Raw genomic sequence first — 21,151 nt, forward strand, 5'->3', positions numbered from 1 at the left:
ATTGCTCCCAATGCAATCTTCCAGTCTGTGCACTACTAAAGGGTAAGAGGGGCCTGCATGCACTGCTCCCACTGCAATCTTCCAGTCTGTGCACTACTAAAGGGTAAAAGGGCCCGGCATGCACTGCTCCCCATACAATCTTCCAGTATGTGCACTACTAAAGGGTAAAAGGGTCCTTCATGCAGCGCTACCAATGCAATCTTCCAGTCTGTGCACTACTAAAGGGTAAAAGGGCCCTGCATGCAGCGCTCCCAATGCAATCTTCCAGTCTGTGCACTGCTAAAGGGTAAATGGACCCTGTATGCACTGCTCCCAATGCAATATTCCAGTCTGTGCAGTACTAAAGGGTAAATGGGCCCTGCATGCATGGCTCCCCATGCAATCTTCCAGTCTGTGCACTACTAAAGGGTAAAAGGGCCCTGCATGCATGTCTCCCCATGCAATCTTCCAGTCTGTGCACTACTAAAGGGTAAAAGGGCCCTACATGCATAGCTCCCAATGCAATCTTCCAGTCTGTGCACTGCTAAAGGGTAAAAGGGCCCTGCATGCACTTCTCCCAATGCAATCTTCCAGTCTGTGCACTGCTAAAGGGTAAAAGGGCCCTGCATGCACTGCTCCCAATGCAATCTTCCAGTCTGTGCACTGCTAAAGGGTAAAAGGGCCCTGCATGCACTGCTCCCAATGCAATCTTCCAGTCTGTGCACTACTAGAGGGTAAAAGGGCCCTGCATTCACTGCTCCCAATGCAATTTTCCAGTCTGTGCACTACTAAAGGGTAAAAGGGCCCTGCATGCAATGCACTGCTCCCAATGCATTCTTCCAGTCTGTGCACTACCAATGGGTAAAAGGGTCCTACATGCACTGCTTCCAATATAATCTTCCAGTCTGTGCACTACTAAAGGGTAAAGGGCCCTGCATGCACTGCTCCCAATGCAATCTTCCAGTCTGTGCACTACTAAAGGGTAACAGGGTCGCTGCATGCATGGCTCCCAAAGCAATCTTCCAGTCTATGCACTACTAAAGGGTAAAAGGGCCCTGCATGCACTGCTCCCAATGCAATCTTCCAGTCTGTGCACTACTAATGGGTAAAAGGGCCCTGCATGCACTGCTCCCAATGCAATCTTCCAGTCTGTGCACTACTAATGGGTAAAAGGGCCCTGCATGCACTGCTCCCAATGCAATATTCCAGTCTGTGCACTACTAAAGGGTAAAAGGGCCCCATGCACTGCTCCCAATGCAATCTTCCAGTCTGTGCACTACTAAAGGGTAAAAGGGTCGCTGCATGTTCGGCTCCCAATGTAATCTTTCAGTCTGTGCACTACTAAAGAGTAAAGGGGCCCTGCATGCACTGTTCCCCATGCAATCTTCGAGTCTGTGCACTACTAAAGGGTAAAAGGGCCCTGCATGCACTGCTCCCAATGCAATCTTCCAGTCTGTGCACTACTAAAGGGTAAAAGGGCCCTGCTGCATTGCATGGAAGCTGCCCAGAGGAGGGCAGGGGCTGATCCCAGTCTTCAGCCTTCACATTCTTTTCAGCATTGAGAAGGGGAATAAAAGGTCCCACCTCTTGCTCCTCCCCTTTTCTTTCACCTGCAAATAGGAGGCTACTGAGGCGATAGGGGCGGGATAAGGTGGGTCCATCCATTCCCCTTGTCTCTCATCCTTAGACACTCGGCAGCATCACGTTTGTTGCTGGAAATTGAAAATGAAATGTGGCTGGGAGCGAGCCCTGTTTAGATTCTTACACCAACACTGTTTGTTTATTTATTTATTTATTGCATTTGTTATACGCCCAAACCCTGAGGTATCATGGTGTAGGTTACAGACAACTTGATTATAAGGTTACATTATGAAAAAGCATTAAATTTCAACATATTAGATATCAATACCATTTAACACATATTTGATAGCAAGACCATTTAGATATAGCAGGATATAATTACAAAATAATGATACATACTAATTTATTGGAATGCATGTGAATCAGCGGTGACAGTGGCAGCGGGGTGGGAGCAGGAATCAGGCGTGTGGTGAGTTTCATATCTGAGGTTGGAGAGGTACGATATGGAGGGCTAAAGAGAGTTAGAATTTGTTAAAGAGCCAGTTTTTTAGTAACTTCTTGAATCCCTGGTGGGATGACTCTTTTCTCAGATGAGGCGGGAGGGAATTCCTGAGTTTGGGTGCCATGACTGGAAAGCTGCTTGCCTGCCCCTGCCCTTGAGCTTTTAAACCGAGGGATGAAGAATTGTGAGTTGTTGTTAGATCTCAGGGTTTTCATGGTCTTATTTAAGGTGACAACATAGTTGTTGTATGTCTGGCCTTCTTAGCAAAACATTTTGGGAGATGCACAATGTTTTGTAAATGATTCTAGTTTTGATAGGTAACCAATGGACTTCCCTCCTGGTAATAGAGATATGGTCAGATTTATTTAATCCTAGAGCTGCTCCCAGAGCTTTATTTTGCATCAATTGAAGTTTGGCCAGATTGGCGTTCGAGGAGCCTAGCAACAAAATATTGCAATAGTCTAATTTTGACAAAAGGAGGGCACGGGCAAGCATAGTACAGTTTTGCAGCGTGAGAAATTGTCGACTTAGAGCAACCAGTTTGGATGTATATGCAGTGGCCGATGAGAGAGCATTGACATTTTTGATAATAGATAGAGTTGCATCTAGGTGGGGGGGGCGTGGCTAACTGCCATGTAGAGCGGACGTGCCTTCTGTGTGCTCCACATTGATGTGCCATAATAAGCTGTTTCTCATGCACTTTTACTTACTTCTGAACGCTGCAAGCTGCATCTTTAGACGCCTGATCCAACCTGCATTCGTTTGATCCGTCGTATAGACGGTTGGGGGCAACCACCGCCATTGTACGCCATGGGAGCGGCACCGGAGCCGAGAACGAAAATGGCGGCTCCCGTGTCCTGAGGCTCGAGGGACCGGAGCTCGCCTGCACTGCCGAGGACATCGCCCGCGGGGGCTCGCAGCGGGTCCGGAGCTGCCAGCCTGTGTCAAGATCGAGGGAGAGGCGCGGAGCAGCTGTGCTCGCCGTCGGAGCGGACCAGCCCCTGTGCGCCCATCCAGCAGCATCCTGCCCGTGGAGGGCGGCGGAGCACCGCGGAGTTCGGCGGAGCCCTGAGGGGTCCTGCGGCCGGCCGGTGCCGCAAAGGTGAGCGGGGTGGGGGGGTATCCAGCCCGCACTTGTGCCCCGGAAGCGGAGCGGGAGAGGACCCGCGGCCGCATAGTGCCCAGACCCCCGGCTACGGGGCTGGCCTCCCCCGAGGTGCTGAGACCTCGGCTCCCCCCCTCCGCCAGCGCTAACTTATGCTGGAGTGAGGCGCGAAAGGAAGGATCCCTGCCGCGGCTTGCGGTGCTGCATCTGGGCGGGCCCGGGGGCCTTCTCCATCTGTGCAACCCCCCATCGCCTGCAAACACCTTGAGCCCTGCGGCCTGCACTGAGGACAGCCCGGCCTGGTGCACTGTGCGCACACGAGACTTGAGGTGCCCACAGGAGGCCATAACTAACCAGCTGCCGGACTTCGACTCCATAAGCATCCGCACCCACAGGAAGGGGTGCGGGCACCTCGGAGGTGCAGGGTCTCACCCTTGCACCCAGAAATCACCGCCCATAGGCCCCCACTACTCACCCATTTCAGAAGAGGTTTGCCAAAGAATTGTGAGACTGCGAGAGGTGGGAGCGAGACCACCTTCGTGTAGCCTGCATTACAGGGGACTGCGCATCGCCCTTTTCTTGATATCTGAGGTGAGCGCGGCCTCCTGCCTCATTGTGCTGTGGCTTCTCCCCCCTCTGCAGCGACCCCTGGGCCCCCCTGAGACGCTCGGTGCAGCCTTACTCCTTTGCCTCGGCCCCGGACGGCGCTGCCTCGTGGGCCCTGAGGCCACAGTCGGTGGCACCCCTCCGCAACAGGGATCAGCGGCCTACCACCTTCCCCCCCGGCGCCCTTGGTGTGAGTAGACTGCGTGCTCACAGGATGGGTGGGAAAAATGGCAGGCTTAAGCAGCGACAGACCACCATGGACACATATGCAGCCAGCGAACCTCCGAACCTTGTGTGCCTAAATAAAGAGACCACTGATGTCCAATTAGACCCTACGGCAACGGCTGCACCCGAACCCAGTAATACCCAGCTTCTCGAAGCCATTAGACTACTCCAAACAACGATGGAACACAAAATGTATGCCGTTGCCATAGACCTGGGACTCCTGCGCCAGGATATCCGCTCTCTTGCCGGCAGGACTGAGGTGCTTGAAACACAAGTCATGGAAAACACTGAATCTAAAACACACCTCCTACGAGATGTCGACGAGCTTCAACAAAGGGTCAAGAACTTGGAAGATAGGGCTGAGGAGGCAGAAGGGAGAGCCCGTTGAAACAATATTCGTCTCCTCGGACTGCCGGAGGGCTCTGAGGGCTCCAACCCCACCAACTATGTAGAGAACCTCCTGCTGCAGGAGGTGGGAGCGGGTAAGCTCTCCCAAGGCTTCTCCATTGAAAGGGCCCACAGATCCCTCGCCAAGAGGCCTCCACCGGGCGCCCCACCCAGGCCGGTGATAGCGAAAGTTCTTAACTACAGGGACCGAGAGGTCATCCTGGCCTTTTCCCGAGCAGGTGGTCAAATCAAACGGAACTCCACCAACATCGCTATCTACCCTGATTATACCTTTCAGGTTCAAATAAGCAGAGCCCAGTTTATACACACGAAGGCCAGATTGAAGGCGGCTGGGTTGCGCTACATGCTCCTGTACCCTTCGAGACTTAAAGTGTTGCACAACAATAAGGCGCTCCTCTTCGACACTCCAGCACAGGCCAGATGGATGGACTGCAAATACCTGATATCGAGGAAGGAAAGCGGAAACTGAGATGACGCTTCCCCTGCCACCCTAATAAGACTCATGCGGGCTCTGCCCATCCGCCAGAGGCCGAAATGAGCTTCCACACAGCTGATTAGATCCTTACATGGAGACACCGGAGTCAAAGTTCACTCCACCCCCTAGAAAGTTTCTTCCTTTTTTTGGGTATAGATACCCACCCGTAGGGCCCCTGAAGACCTATGAACGGTCCTTTGGAGCAGAAACGGGATTGTCATAACGAGGGTGACCTGGCTGGGCTAGTTCTATGTTTGGGTTGTTTGCAGTTAAAGGGGGGGGTGGGAAACAGGTAGTTATGGTTATGGTTAGGAATTATAAATGGAAAATCCGAGACCACGGGAGCCCTCGATACGCATTGCTGCACTAACAAGACCTCGAGTCCTACTGCCCTCAAACATTCGTCCACGCGACACCCATGGCTGACACAGTTAAGATCGTTACTTGGAACGTTAGAGGCCTAAACAGCTTTGTCAAACAACGACGCGTCCAATCCTATTTGAAGAGGCACAAGGTTGGAATCGCCTTGCTTCAAGAGACTCACCTAACTGCCAAAAAGCTAGATGCCCTGGCCAAAACTGGCGTGGCACCCTAGTGGGTTCCGCTTACTCCTCCTACGCCAGAGGGGTCCTGATCTTGATTGCCCCTACGGTCCCCTTCAGGCTTATTAACACTAAATCGGACAATGAAGGGAGGATGATTGTGGTTTGCGGCTCTATCGAGGGCAGAGAGTTATGCCTAGTTAGTACTTACGCACCCAACCACAACGCGACTGTCTTCTTTCACTCCCTCTACACAGGGCTCACCTCATATATGGACAGAATTATGTTATGGGGAGGAGACCACAATTGCACCCTTGACCCTCTCTTGGACAGATCTGATGATAAACATGATCGCCCCTCCCCCCCGGCCAAAATTCTCTCCAAACTAGTACAACAATTACAACTCAGTGATATTTCGAGGGACCAGCACCTGGAGCAACGTGAGTTTTCCTTCTACTCCCCACCACATGCTGTACATACCAGGCTGGACTACATTTTTCTTAGCCAAGCACAACAGTCCACATTTGTTGACGCGCACTACTTGCCGAGGGTACTGTCCGACCACTCTCCCCTGTTGGTCACCTGGGAGGTGTTCCCACTAAAGCCCCCCATTCCCACGTGGAGATTGAGAGCCGAAGCCCTACTTGGTACAGCGTTCAGAGAACGCATAAGAGATAGTACCGAAGAATATTAGCAGAACAAGCTACATAGTGTTAAATACTTGAGTACCACCTGGGAGGCATATAAGGTAGTCATGAGGGGCGAGATGATTGCAGCAGTTGGGGGTGCCCAGAGATCCATCACAACCCTGTTAGAACGAGCCGAGAAAGACCTGGGTGCCCCAGAGCACAAGGCTGACCCATCCCCTGATCATTTACGTAGAATCACCGAACTTAGACAGACCTGCCTGACGCACTGGGAAACCCTAGGTAAACTGAGTTACGCCAAACACACGGAAAGAATCCATGCCCTAGGGGACAAACCCGGGAAACTTCTAGCTTGGCTCTACAAAAGGGAAACCCCCAGGCCACCCATTTGCCACATACTCACACCAGACGGCACTGCCGTGCATACCCAACTAGAAATTAACTCGGTCTTCTCTAACTTCTATCGCAACTTGTACTCCAAGACCCCCCCCTTCCGACACAGGGATCGAGGACGCCCTTGACGTCATCAACTTGCCCAAATTAGACTCGCATATGGCTGAGACCCTTGACGAGCCCGTCACTCCCGATGAAGTCAGGGTGGTAATTACATCGCTGCCAGCTGGGAAGACCCCGGGCCTAGACGGCCTCCCCAGGGAGTTCTATAAGACCTATGAGGAAACACTTTCCCCTATATTGGCCCAGGTCTATAATGAGGCCTTTGAGCGTGGCGTCCTCCCGGACTCCCTGAGCGAGGCTGTGATAATACCCCTTCTCAAACCAGGGAAGGACGGGCTGATTGTGGCTCATACAGGCCCCTCTCCATGCTTAATGTGGACTGTAAGATCCTCACGGCATTGCTCACTAACAGACTACGCAGAGTGATCCCACTGTTGATTCCCCAAGACCAGACCGGATATGTCCCCGGACGATCCATAACTGAGAACCTGCGTAGGTTACATCACGAGGAAAGGCCACAGAAACTTGCAGTGGCGTCACTTGATGCCACCAAAGGTTTTGATTCCGTGAGGTGGGAATGGCTATATGTCACCATGACAAAGATGGGAATAGGACCGATATTTCTGAAATGGACTCAGCTGGTCTATGCCAACCCCACTGCAAGGGTACGCACCAACAGAACCTATTCCGCTAAATGGTCCCTACACAGGGGCACCCGTCAGGGCTGCCCTCTGTCCCCCGTGCTATACATAAATGCTGCGGAGCCTGTAGCAGCCTACCTGAGACAGGAATACGGGGACGGGGGCATTAAAATAAATGGAACGACTCACCTTGTCTCTATGTACGTGGGTGACACTCTCTTGTACTAAACAGACCCTGAACACCTCCTGCCCTACATCCTTGAAACTCTGGATTGCTTTCACAAGCACACCGACATCCAGATCAATAAGAGCAAATCTTGCCTCTACCCCCTAGCTGCACTACATAATGAAGAATATGGCTCCCCCGCCCCCGGACCTTGAATGGCAGGCGACATCCTTCAAATATTTAGGGATAACTATACACCGAAACCCCGGTACGGAACATATCCTTAACACTGTTAAAGCCAAAGACTCTCTCTTAAAATCCATGGAATTTTGGGGGCGGCTCCCGCTTTCAATGGCCGGAAGGGCGGGCCTCCTTAAGGTGGTCGCCCTACCCCGCCTATTGCATAACTTCACTAAAATTCCCTTAACATTCCCCCCTCGTTTTTTAGAGACCTTAATAAACTCTGTAGGGGTTTCCTTTGGCAGGGAGGCAGGCACAGGGTGGCATTGGAGACTCTCCAGAGACCATACGAGAGGGGCAGGCTGAAGATCCCCAATTTCGAACTCTACTTCCTTGCTCGCCAACTAAGACACGTTGTGCGGTGGATGGCTGATGAATGCACAACAGACACTCGCCTCCTCCAGCCGGCCCTTCCCAGCTGCTACTTAGAGATTTACTATGGACCGGAATGAGTGCCCTCGAACATTGCCCTTACCTAGTTAAGTTGGGAATCCGACTGTGGAAAAGGGCCTGCAAGCTAGTAGGGTCCGGTGATCCGTACTCCCCACAGATCCCCATTGCAGCACTTATGACCAGTCATTCCTGGGGGCAACTTGAAACTTGCACACAATGGGAGCCCTTCGGGGTGGCAACGCTGGGGGACTTGATCCATGAACAAGAGGTTCTGGCCTTCCCGGACCTCTGTAATGCCACGTGCCTCCCAGCCGGGCAATTTCTGTTGCACAGAGTTGTCATACGGGCCTTGATTAGCAGATCGCCCGTCGCAGCCGACCAGATTGAGGAAAACAAATGTATCGAAATGATACTGAATGCTGCGGAAGGGGGCCACGAAACCTCACGAATCTACGAGGCCCTATTGTTGGGCTCCACCAAGGATGACCTCAAATGCCGGAACAAATGGGAGACTGAACTAGGCCTTGCCTTCGAAGACAAAGCCTGGGGTGACATAACCCACTACCATAAAAAAATCTCCCAAAACGCCCGCTTACAGCTTATTCAATTGTATATTATGAACAGAGCGTACCTCACCCCGGAAGAAATATCTAGATTTACCGGTGCGGGCACCCAATTATGTCCCAAATGTAGTGAGCCTAAGGTTGGAATGACCCACATGTTCTGGGGATGCCCAGAGATTAGAGACTTCTGGTCACAAGTGAGGGACAGAGTGGCCAGTGATGACATTGGCATTGAAGTGGACGAACCCTCGGCGTGCATCCTGGGCAGATGTAAACGCAACAGGAAGAATAAATCCCTATATACATAACGGCCAAAAGGCGCATAGCCATGGGATGGAAAAGCCCCAGAGGCCCGCTTATGCCCCTATGGTGGGGAGATCTTTTGAAGTGGATCACAGCTGAAATCGCAGCATGGGAGACGGTGATCCAAGGGCAGAGACTTGATTCTAGCGAGGAGCTACACCGTTGGGTGGCCTTAACAGTACCCCTGCTCCATCCTGAGTCGCAGGAAGACGAGCCAAATGGGGAAGGCGACCTAGGCCCTGGCACGGACTCATGAGAAACAATGATTTTAACCGTGGTCTAGGAGGGGGGGGGAGGGATGGGTGGAGGGGAGTTGGGGACTGTTCTTCTGATAGGCTTGATCTGTTGTCATGGATGCCTGTCTTGTTATCTTATGTTATGAAACCAATTAAAAATATATATAAAAAAAAAAAAAAGAGTTGCATCTAGGTGGACGCCTAAGGTTTTGACCTGGTTGAGGACTGGGATGAGAGTCCCGTCGATGATAATACATGAAATGTCAGTGTCGAGGGCATTGATTTTAGCCGGGAACCCACAAGGAAGATGTCAATCTTTTCATCGTTGAGGCAAAGGCTGTTGATTGCCATCCAATTTTGAATTATGGCATAGATCTTATTAATGGTGATTGTATCCTGTTCATAGTTACCAGTGATGGGGATGAGGATCTGGGTGTCATCTGTGAAATTGGTGTAGATGACACCCATGTCATCAAGTGCTGAGAATAACAGTTTAGTGTAGGCGTTTTACAGAGTGGGCGATAGACATGATCCTTGCGGTACTCCTAGCGGTACTGGAATAGGGTCTGCTGCTTCCTTTCCAATGGTGACTCGAGATGTGCGATCTGCAAGGAAAGATTTGACCCAAAGGGTGGCTTCTTGCGAGAATTGGAAGTGGTACAGAGTTTGATCCACCAAATCAAAGGCGGCGGACAAGTCTAATAGGAGGAGGATGCAGAATTTGCTGGCGTCTCTTATGGAGTCCATCTGGATTTTGACGTCCAATAGTGCCGTTTCAGTAGTGTGGTTATGCCGGAAGCTGGATTGTCTGGCTCCTAGGAGGGGATTTTGTTCCAAATGGGTTTGTATTTGTGAATAGGCTATTTTATCAATGATTTTCAACAGGAAGGGAACAATGGTTATAGGGCAGTAATTTGTGGGGACCAATGGGTCGAACAATGGTTTTCTGAGGAGTGGGGTCACCCACGCTTCTTTGATACTAGCAGGGACTATGTTTGTGCTGAAGGAGGCATTTACACATTTGGTAATAATGGGTGAGAGAGTGGGGGTACACAGTTTGGCTAAGTGTGCAGGGAAGCAATCTCCTTTGCAGTTAGATGGTTTTTAGCTTTGGATGGTATCTAGCACTTAGTCTTGGCTTTCTGGTATGAATTTGAATTGTGTGCTTGGGTTATCCACAATTCTATCCTTGATTGGTGGGGGCAAGATTTTTATTGGCCAAAAGCTTTGTTATAGAAGAGATATTTCCTTGGAGAGTGTCTATTTTAGATGTCAGAGCGAACTGGATGGTGGTATACCACGCTTTACTCGAGTTGATTGGAGTATTGGACGGGATTAGGTTTTCCAATTCTCTAAGTATAGTAAAGAGTTCTGTAGAGTTCGAAGAGGCATTGCTTATGCGGGTGTTCAAGGCGTTAGCTTTATGCAATATGATGGCTGCTTTGTATATTTTGTTGCCATCCAGAAATGCTTTGGCTCTGTCAATGGATAGAGATTTGTGTGTGGATATATTCTAGGGATCTTTTGTTTCTGCTAAGTAGCAGAAGGCCTTTCATTCACCCAGAACTGTGGCACTTTGAAAAGGTAGGTTCCCCGCTGTGTATATAATTTCCTGGAGAAAGATGTGGGGATCATGGACGCCATTTATGTAACTTTGACCCCAGCCCAGGGGTCACTATGGCCATGCCAGGGGATGCAAAGAGGGAGCCACTGGCGACCCCTAAAGGACGTCCAAGATCCCCACATCTCACCAGTGGTACCACTTGTCCAGGCCATGGAAACAATTCTCTCTTCCTGCTCTTTGCCCAGGAAAGGATGTATGAGGTGGGGAACCTACCTTTACAAGGTGCCACAGCTCTGGGTGAATGAAAGGCCTTGTAGCTAAACCCACCAGTATGATTCAACTTATGTCTGTGCGCTTGAAATTGTTGAGGGATTTTGGGTACTTCATGTCATTTCGATTGTAAATGTTAAGGAAATATCAATATTGGAAAAAATCAGTACAAATCAACATATGTCACAAAAGGCAAATAAGGACATTGAGGCGTTCTTCCTAATGTAATTATTCCAAGTCTTTGAATAAACACGGGTTGGCCTGCATGACAGCAGCGGCAAACTCCTGCTCGGCATCAGCTCCTTTCTTCTCCACCATCCCAAGGAGAGTGGAAATTTTTGTGTGTCTGGTGCTCTCTTTGAAAATCGCTTCCACCTCGAACTCGCTGAGGATCTTTCGTTGCTGTAAAATATACGTTAGTGGTTCAACCAGTGTTATTCTTCGTATAAGTGCCAGCCTGTGCCTTTTTATGAATGTTTCTGGTGGAGAGAAAGAAAAACAATAGTTATTGAAAGCTTTTAAATGATCTCTAACATTTTCTGTAAAGATTATTTTACAGCATGACTACAACAATAGCAGATTACAGAAAGGTTAACCATTTCAGAAGGGTAGGATTGGCCTGGGTCGAATTTCAGAAAAACATCTCACTCCAGGTTTAGACCATGTTATGTTATGTTAAGTAAACTTATAAAGCGCGCTGTCACTAGAGGTATCTTGCCGCTAGGACGGAGAGAGGGAGGAAACCAGTAAGGCCAAAATCATGAGTTAGAAGAGCAGGGTCTTAACAGATTTTCTAAAGGCTAGGTGGTTAGGTATAGCCCTAATCTTGGTCTGTACTGGTCCTTAATTTTGTACCAGAACTGGAATACAAGGGGTTAAATCTGTGCAGTGAGATAATATGTCAAAAGACAAATGTTACTTGGCATTTTTATAGCAAAGATATGCAATGGTCAAATCAGGCCCTGCTCGGCTACTAGTGTCAGTCATGGTAAACATTGGCCAGCTGACCAAAGATCAAAAATCAAATAACATTTGGCACTTGTGCCCCATGCCATCAGATGACTCTCAATTGATGCTCCCATAACCAAACCACCTCTTTCTCTCCCAATAATACGGCCAATAAAAAGGACACCCACCCTTCTACCCTCGCCCACTGCCAAGCCCTGGGGGACCAGCCCTAAAGAAAAATATGACCTCTACTCCCAACTACTTCCACATGCTCACTGACTCAGCCAAGACCACGATGAACACATTTGAAGCTGATGAGGAGTACAGCTGGAAAGTTCTACTCAGCCCCCCCATACTGCTCCTTCAGGCCCCTTAAAGAATTAATTCCGTTTCCCATGTGCTCATTGTTTATGCTTGGCAAATCCCCTTTCACGTCCACCTACAGACACTAGGCAGGGCTGGCTCAAACTGCACCACAGACCTCGATAGAGGTTCTTTATGTGAGTATTCCAATCTATCCATGGCACTGCCCTTCTCTCCTCCACCCGGCAAGGCTGGCCCAAACTGCACCAGAGACCCCGATAGAGGTTCCTTATGCTATTATTCAAATCTATCCATAGCGCTGCCCATCTCTGCCCAACCAGGCTGCACTGGCTCAAACTGCACCAGAGACCCCGATAGAGGTTCCTTGTGCAAGAATTCAAATCTATCCATGGCACTGCACTTCTCTCCTGCACCAGGCAGGGCTGGCTCAAACTGCACGAGAGACCCCGATAGAGGTCCTTTATGCTAGTATTCAAATTTATCCATAGGGCTGCCCTTCTCTCCTCCACCAGGTAGGACTAGCTCAAACTGCACCACAGACCCCGATAGAGGTTCCTTATGCTAGTATTCAAATCTATCCATAGCGCTGCCCTTCTCTGCCCAACCAGGCTGGACTGGCTCAAACTGCACCAGAGACCCCGATAGAGGTTCCTTATGCGAGAATTCAAATCTATCCATGGCACTGCCCTTCTCTCCTCCACCAGGCAGGGCTGGCTCAAACTGCACGAGAGACCCCGATAGAGGTTCCTTATGCTAGTATTCAAATCTATCCATGGTGCTGCCCTTCTCTCCTCCACCCGGCAGGACTGCCTCAAACTGAACCAGAGACCCCGATACAGGTTCCTTATGCGAGCATTCAAATCTATCCATGGCACTGTGTTAGGGAGAATTCTCATTTCATGGCTAATTTCCCTTACCTAGTGAGTCCCTCAGCAGCTTTGCTGGATCTCTGGAGTTGTTACTTTTCCACTTGGTAAGAGTGTGAGCTTTCTTTTCACCACTCTTACTTGCTTGTATTTTGCTATGTGTTTTTTACCTGTTTTTGTGATTGTGAGCTCTGGAGGACACCACTTCAGTAGCCCCCTTCTTTGTGTGTGTCACACAGCACCTTCAGTGCAGTGACACAGGGTTGTCATTTAGACTTCCCACTGACCCCATTTCTGAGGTGACTACTGTCCCCCAGAAAAGGGTAAAGTTACCATTAACTTTACTTAGTCAAATTAACCACAGATCCAGTACACCCCATCTTACATGGAGTGCTGGAAGGGTTAACTCTTAACTCTTTTTATCTGTACCTCCTAGAGCATTGTTTCGCTCTTTTAACATTTAGACGTGGATGGTGGCAGTGGTATCCACCCTAAATTTCTACCGCGGTTATCTTATATAACCGTGGTAATATTGTAGGCTATTGTGTTAGCCTCAAACTTAAACCCGCTTGACCAAATCCTTTTTCTTTTGGCTCCGGTGCGGTTTATTTGCCATTTCTTTTTGTTAAAGTCCTTCTTGTGTTTTACTTTGCGCGGCAAACTAGGTTTGCCTTCTTTGTTCACTGTCTTTTGGCAGGCTTCTACCTAGAAGCTCTCCTCAAGGTGCCTAGGTGTCTAGGTGGGCTGAATGTGAGGGAGGGGTGTAGTCACCCCCTGCACAGGGTATCCTAGGAAACCCAAGTCGCACTTTGTCATGATTGGCCAGGGTAGTTGTCCGGGCTGGACAACCCCCCTGCTGGGTGATTGACAGCCAGGCTGTGTGAATGGGGGTTTTTCGCATAAAAGGCAGGTCTCTTGGGCTAGAAGTCAAGAGAGTCGCCACTGGAACTACAAGGAACTGAAGAGATGCGGAGAGAACGACGGCTGCTGCAACAACCCCGTCCCGGTGAAGCCCTGCTGCAGTCCTGAGCTATCTGCCCTTCAACGAGGAGATCCAGTCCGGAGTCTTCTTCCCTTGAGCCTGGTGGGGATAACCAGCTCGTCTTCCACAGCCAGAGGATCCTTTTCCTTGGTCGAAATCGCTGCACACAGCTGTAGTGGTCCGAATAGCCATTTGAAGAGCCTCTCCTGTTTTTAAGGAGCGCACCTTTTATTCGTTGTCACTGCTTCTGGCTTCATCCCTGTGTGGTGCAGACCCCCTTCCGATGTCCTCCTTCACATCGAAGCTCCAGGAATCGTGGGTCTACGGGAAACCAACAGGAACAACTGCCAGGGCACCAGCTGCACCATTCGAACAAGGTACTGTGTTCTGCTTGAGGAACTGGGTGAACCCCTTTTCTTCATTTCCAAGGATTTCCCTTGTCTTCCCTCCTTCTTATAACTTTTGCTTCCAAACATTGACAATATCGAAGTACTCTTGGCTGCGTTGAATCGTGAAATATCTGACTGTGTGATCTTCGGCAACAGGCCCCGGTGTCACTTGACCCTGGCTCCGGCCCTTTGACTTTTGAACTCTTGTCTATGAGTGTTTCTCGATTCTGTCTGCCTAACCAAAATATTGCCTGTGATTTTTGCCTCCAACTCCCTCTGAGTATCTCAGGTGCTAAGTGTGTTTTTGCCCCAGTAGCATTTCATGTCACGGATACGCGTTTTGTTAGTAGACGGAACTGTCAAAAAGTGATCGCAATCGTATTCGCAGTAACGTGTTTTGTGCATAACACCGGTTCATTCAAACACAGGGTACTTACCTTGAGACATACTGTACAAAGTGAATTGGTTAGTTGTAGTATACTTGACGTGTGGTTTGTGATTAAGTTTAATAGAAGTGTTGTGTTTATAACGAATGGTTTAAAAATAAATGTACTTATATTTTTCTACCTGAAACCTTGAGTCAGTGTTTGCTTGAGTCACAGTAATTGTGGTCCCTTTGTGTAATCTCTGCTACTGCTCATATACTCTTGAGATAAGCCTGGCTGCTCCGCTACTGCTACCACTTTAACATAGTAGTACAGGCTTGTACCAAAGGTAAAACTTGTATTGTCACCTGTAGTCTTAATTGTGTGCAGTGGTCCCTAAGGGCGCTGCACAGGATTCTGCCTAACACACTGCCCTTTCCTCCTCCACCTGGCAGGGCTGGCTCAAACTGCACTAGAGACCGGATACAGGTTCCTTATGCGAGCATTAAAATCTATCCATGGCGCTGCCCTTTCCTCCTCCACCAGGCAGGGCTGGCTCAAACTGCACCAGAGACACGATACAGGTTCCTTATGCTAGTATTCAAATCTATCCATGGCGCTGCCCTTCTCTCCTCCACCAGGCAGGGCTGGCTCAAACTGCACCAGAGACACGATACAGGTTCCTTATGCTAGTATTCAAATCTATCCATGGCGCTGCCCTTCTCTCCTCCACTAGGCAGGGCTGGCTCAAACTGCACCAGAGACACGATAGAGGTTCCTTATGCTAGTATTCAAATCTATCTATGGCGCTGCCCTTCTCTCCTCCACCAGGCAGGGCTGGCTCAAACTGCACCAGAGACACGATACAGGTTCCTTATGCGAGTATTCAAATCTATCCATGGCGCTGCCCTTCTCTCCTCCACCAGGCAGGGCTGGCCCAAACTGCACCAGAGACCGGATACAGGTTCCTTATGCGAGCATTAAAATCTATCCATGGCACTGTCCTTCTCTCCTCCACCAGGCAGGGCTGGCCCAAACTGCACAAGCTATCCTGATACAGGTTCCTTATGCTAGTTTTCAAATCTATCCATGGTGCTGCCCTTCTCTCCTCCACCAGGCAGGGCTGGCTCAAACTGCACCAGAGACACGATACAGGTTCCTTATGCTAGTATTCAAATCTATCCATGGCGCTGCCCTTCTCTCCTCCACCAGGCAGGGCTGGCCCAAACTGCACAAGCTATCCCGATACAGGTTCCTTATGCTAGTTTTCAATCTATCCATGGTGCTGCCCTTCTCTCCTTTTAATACTCAAAAGGTGTTTGGTTGGTCCTCTGTTGAATTGGGTAAATGCCTGGTTATCAATACTTCAGAGAGTTTTCTCATCGAGCATCCAAGCTCACATGTGTATTAAAAAAACAACTGCGTCTGATCATTCATTGTTTAGTTAATCAAAACAAAACGGATTATACACTCTGCAATGTGCTCTTCAAAGTGACTGAGGGGTAGTAATGATCGCCTTGTGAACCAATTTCATGAGTTGTGGGAAGTGTAGGAATTCCTTGACCTGGAAGAGATTCTGAATGTGGATTACACTGCCAACATGCCCGATTATCGGGACATTGTTAACATCAATGTGATAATATGAAATAAGTGCACAAGTCGTCCATTTCAGAGTGTATAAACCGTTTTGTTTTGTCCCATGACTGTATGTAAATGTTTTCATAATATCATTCGGAATAAAACTTTTCGAGTTTTTTCTAGTGTACACACATATAGGTGCTTAGTAGGTAACCAGTTTCCTACCATTTATTTTTGGTGTCGAACAGGTAAGGCCTACACAGTTGTGGCAGACTCAGAAATGTGGAAGAGAAAAAAATGATATCCGGGGGAAAAAGCCCCCAGTAGTGTGGATCCACTGAAGCGTGGAATGACTCCCAAAATTATGGTGATCGTCAGACATGCACCACTGGGATTACAGGTAACCAGCAAGGTACAGGGAAGCAGAAGAGTGAGCAATAAGAGGAAGGTCTGGGAACTCCTGGAGTAACCGGAAGCACAGAAAGAAGGGACTAAAGGGAGTGAAGAGGTCAGGAGGAAGGCAAGCAAGGATGTAAGAAAATAGGAACACAAGCGCCATAGCAATCAGGGAGCTGACACCTGCAGTTGCCAGGCCTGTGCGCGGTGGTGATGGGCGGTAACAGATATAGGCTTGGTGTGACCCCCTGATCCCAGGTAAGTCCAAGGTTCATGCCAGAGAGCTGGTCAATCCCTGCATTCACTCAATTACCCTTCACAGGTGCAGACTCTCAGTGAGAGACCCACCTAGTAGGAGGAGGAAACAGAGTGCAAAAGCAAGCAGCCCCAGTTGCCGTGAACAATTTGTGGCTAGTGGTTGCAGTCATTTGGCGTGTGCTGCAAGGACTATGGAGCAGTTGAGGCTGTTGGAGGTGAGAGGGAGAGAAGGAGCCAGGAGGAGGTAGTGACCGGATGGAGGAGGAGGTAACATTAGGAGGAAGTACTGGTACTACAACGAGGTGATGAGACTAGATAAGGCGGCAACATTAGCAGGAGGCTGTGAGAACTGGAGGTGGTAACAAAGAGGAGGTAGTGAGAGTCCAAAGGAGGGGGTAACATCTGGCAAGGCGCTGAACCCTAGCAGGGAATCATAACAGTTAGAGGAGGGTGGGACCAAAACAGCAATAGAGCGGAAGATTTAATCAGCAAGCTAGGCAGGTCCTAGCAGGACCAGGTGATGGATGGAGGATCAAGACAGCGATAGGATGGTTATCGTTGGACCAGAGAGACAAAGGGAAAATAACTCTGGTGGGGAAACACTAAAGGGGGACACAGGGCCTATAGACTAGAGACTGGTAGTGGATACACCTGACTTACTTCAACTCCAAATTGTACCTGCAGTTGTTGTAAGCGGCAAAAGAAGGAGCATCAAAAAGCACAGTCCAGTCTGTACCAAGGGACAGCCCTGGGCATGGGACCCAAGATAACCACATCTAATTACTTTATGAGGTCACTCCCAATTGCCCCCTGAGACTCCAGGACTTGGTCACCCAGCATGAGCTGCATTTCGCTCTGTAATCAATGCGACTTTTCAGTTTGGTCATTTTGACTTTGTGTTAAAATAAAGACTTCCAAGCCTGGTCCCCAGTCCCCAACTTCATTTGCTCCAATTAGAGGCCGATATCTTTATTGGACGCGGTTGGTATCATCTAGGGTCGCCTCATACTGCTTCACCTTTCTGATTGGGCCAAGGAGATGTCAGTGGTGAGCCACCTCCAGGCCGGCTTCCAGCTTAAGTACAGCAGACCAGTCCTTCAGGCGGTTTCTTTTACAACAGAAATACATCCTATTAAGCAAGATGAAGCTCTACAATAAATAAACGGTGGAAACTTCTTGCTGAACTGGAAATACCAAATGGACTCCTGTGAGCTATCATCAGCCTGTGTTCAAATAAGACAGGGCTGTGTATTGGTTCCTACCCTCTTTTCTATCTACATAATCAAGTGTATAATTAGACTTGAGAAATTGCAGACAGGTGCACCATGATTGGGACAGGGCAATAGTCCTCTCTTACTCTTTGACAATGACGCGATTCTGGTTTCTAAGACCCCTTTGGGCCTAGCGAAAAAAGTGGCATCATTCCATGAGGGGTGAAAAGAAAGTCACACGAGCAATATCAATAAAACAAAAGAGATGCTATTACACCCTCTATTAAAAAAAAACAATACAAATTACACAACCATCGAGGGCCACCGACTCAGGCAAGTTTGTCAGATTTGACTACCTAGGCACGAGGTTTAAGTAGTGGTAGTTGGTGTGGTCAAGCAGAAAAATCAATAGATAGGACAAGTAGCACCATCTTAGAATTGGCTCACATTCATAGGAATGTCACTTTATCGCCAGCACTGCAGATTTGCAACGTGCAGGCCCGGTCTTCAGCAGTTTACGGTGCCAACTTTTTGGGATATGTTAAACCTGCAAGACTAGTATAATATATTCCTAAAACGAGATCACTCTTCTCCCGGGCATTGCATCAAATATGGCCGTACATTTAGAACTAGCTCAAACTAACATCTCAGATATGACATGGGAATGAGCACCTTTTCAAGGATTTCTCTTCAGAGATCAGCATACCATGCAGTCCCGTCTGGCTCCTTTGAGACATGGCTCCCTCGCCACGCTATCTCTAGCCTTCTCAGACCACGGGTTCTCGGCACTCCGTTCTCTGACAGCAGATCTCGGGGTGCTCCGGTTTTCCCAGTTGCCTGCTAGCTTGTTCTCTGACTCTCCAACTCGCGCTTTCTGTTTCTTGCCACTAATTCTTTTATACACCTGTGGAGTATTAACAGGATTCAGGTGCATACAATCTTATCCCAGTGCCTGACTTTGCCTGACCTTGTTAGTGGGACGTTCATGAAAATAATAGAGTGCCTCTGAATGCAGTTTCTTTGTTCAAATGGCACTGTGATGTTTTGGACATGAAGAGTACAGGGGAAAATGGGCATCTGGTGAACAGTAAGCCACATAGGATGGGAGAATGTCGAGTAGGGGGGTGTTCAAAAAGGGAGGGTATCATGTCGCACCTTTGGGTAAGCCCTCCCCAATCCCAGAGGGCCCTCTACCCAGCTGATCCTCCCTCGCTAGTCCACCCCCAGGGTAGGGATCCAAAAGTGATGGCCCTCCGCTGGCCACCTGTTTAGAGAATCCCCCGGGATTGGGAAGGGAAAAACCCTCAGGTTTATCATAATATGTAATGGCTGGAATAACTTTTTTCAAATAAAATTTGGTGACTGGAATTAAGGAGAAAATGCCATACTTATTCTTTACTTGGATTGCTTGTGCCGACAAGGCTTTCAGTTTTGACTTTTAAAAAAAAAAATATTACACTTTTATTCTTAGATCCCAAAAAATAGAATCCAAGATAAATTAAGCTTTCAACTTTTTCTAAGGTACTTTGAGATAAATACTATTGATATTTAGGATATGGATTAGTTATTCCATATTTACATATAAATATGTTTGTTTTTGACACATTTATTCGTAAACATTTCTCATTCGTATTTATTTCCAATGCATTTAGTTGATGTTGTGGTCCTATTGGAGTGTAGTACATGACCATCATACTGTCAGCATACAATAAATAATGTACCCGCACTTCACCCACTACCAGGGGATCTTCATGCACACTAATAAAACTGCTGTCTATGTCCGGGATAAATAAGTTAAAAAGCAGTGGAGATAAGAACCATCCCTGCTTTAATCCCTGCTTGCTCTCAATTGGCACACAAAGCAGACCCTGCCTGTTTAATCTCACGGAGACAGTTGTGTTGGTATAAAGAGCAATTATCATTTCTAATAAAGGCCCCGGGCCTTTTCAAGCCTGCATTTTGGCAATACCATCAAAGGCCATACATAAATCTATAAATGCAACATACAATGGAATCCACTTCTCCACTGCTTCTTGTTTAAACAAACCCAGTATAAAAACACTTGCAGTGGTTCCAATTCCCTTACAGACGCTGGTTTGGAACACGTCCAGTCTTCCTGTTCTCTTTATCCAAAATTCTAAGTGCCGCAAACATATTTGTTTGTATTGTTGAGAAGGGGGCAGCCCCACCCTACCCCCCCTAGGCACTTTAGAGCGAGGCGAGATATATTCGAAGCACTATGAAGGGCCAAAGACGGGGGGGAGGTAAGAGAACCACCTCCCAGTTTAACAGGATCCTACTGCAATGTAATCAAATATAGTCTATCCACATAGTACAGCATAAGGCATGCAAAGCAGTGCTATTTTGCGTAGATATCAGTAACCATAGGAAAGGCCTGTGTGGTAAATTCAGAATTGCATGCACTAGACCCAAATTGCAAGACGAGGGAAATCCCCAGCCATGCCCGAGCTCCCCATGAGGACAGCCCACACCCCAACCACCACAACGCCTATTCATTTTTCTAACAGTGTTGCAAAGATGTTAGAGAGGAATGTGCCCTACAAGGCCGCGATCACAGAGTAGCGCCTGGTGGCCATGTTATCTCACACTGGCCAAAGCATGACCCGGCCCATCCCCAGGTGACCACGAGTTATAGCCCAAATAACAGACTACACCTTAAGATCCCTGAATTCCATGGCACCAGGTGGCCTTTGACCACCAACCCCAAAGTAACAAGTCCTGAGATGTTCAAAGAGGATGGACAGGAAACATTGTGAAGCGACAATCGTATGATTTGTATTGCGAGGTGCTGGGAGGGATAAATTATAGTTCAAAATGAGGGTGGAGAAGTTGGAATTGGATGGCGCAGAAGGAGTGAGGGAAATGTGTCTGTGAAGGTTAGAGGGCCCCAGAACCTCCTTTGTGCATGTCT

General features: G+C 48.6%; 1 protein-coding gene across 1 annotated transcript in view; it reads right to left on the bottom strand.

Annotated features, from left to right (window-relative positions):
• Nucleotides 1–1,763: 1,763 nt before the first annotated feature.
• CARD8 (caspase recruitment domain family member 8) overlaps nucleotides 1,764–21,151 on the bottom strand; it is a 917,106-nt gene continuing 897,718 nt past the window's right edge. Inside the window, exon 9 of the mRNA XM_069626623.1 lies at nucleotides 1,764–11,381. Coding sequence (XP_069482724.1) covers nucleotides 11,131–11,381 — 251 coding nt within the window. The 3' untranslated portion in view covers nucleotides 1,764–11,130. The remainder of the gene's footprint in view (nucleotides 11,382–21,151) is intronic.

This window comes from Ambystoma mexicanum, chromosome 6p (genome assembly GCF_040938575.1).
Source record: "Ambystoma mexicanum isolate Mex_15411 chromosome 6p, UKY_AmexF1_1, whole genome shotgun sequence".
NCBI classification, from domain to species: Eukaryota; Metazoa; Chordata; class Amphibia; order Caudata; family Ambystomatidae; genus Ambystoma; species Ambystoma mexicanum.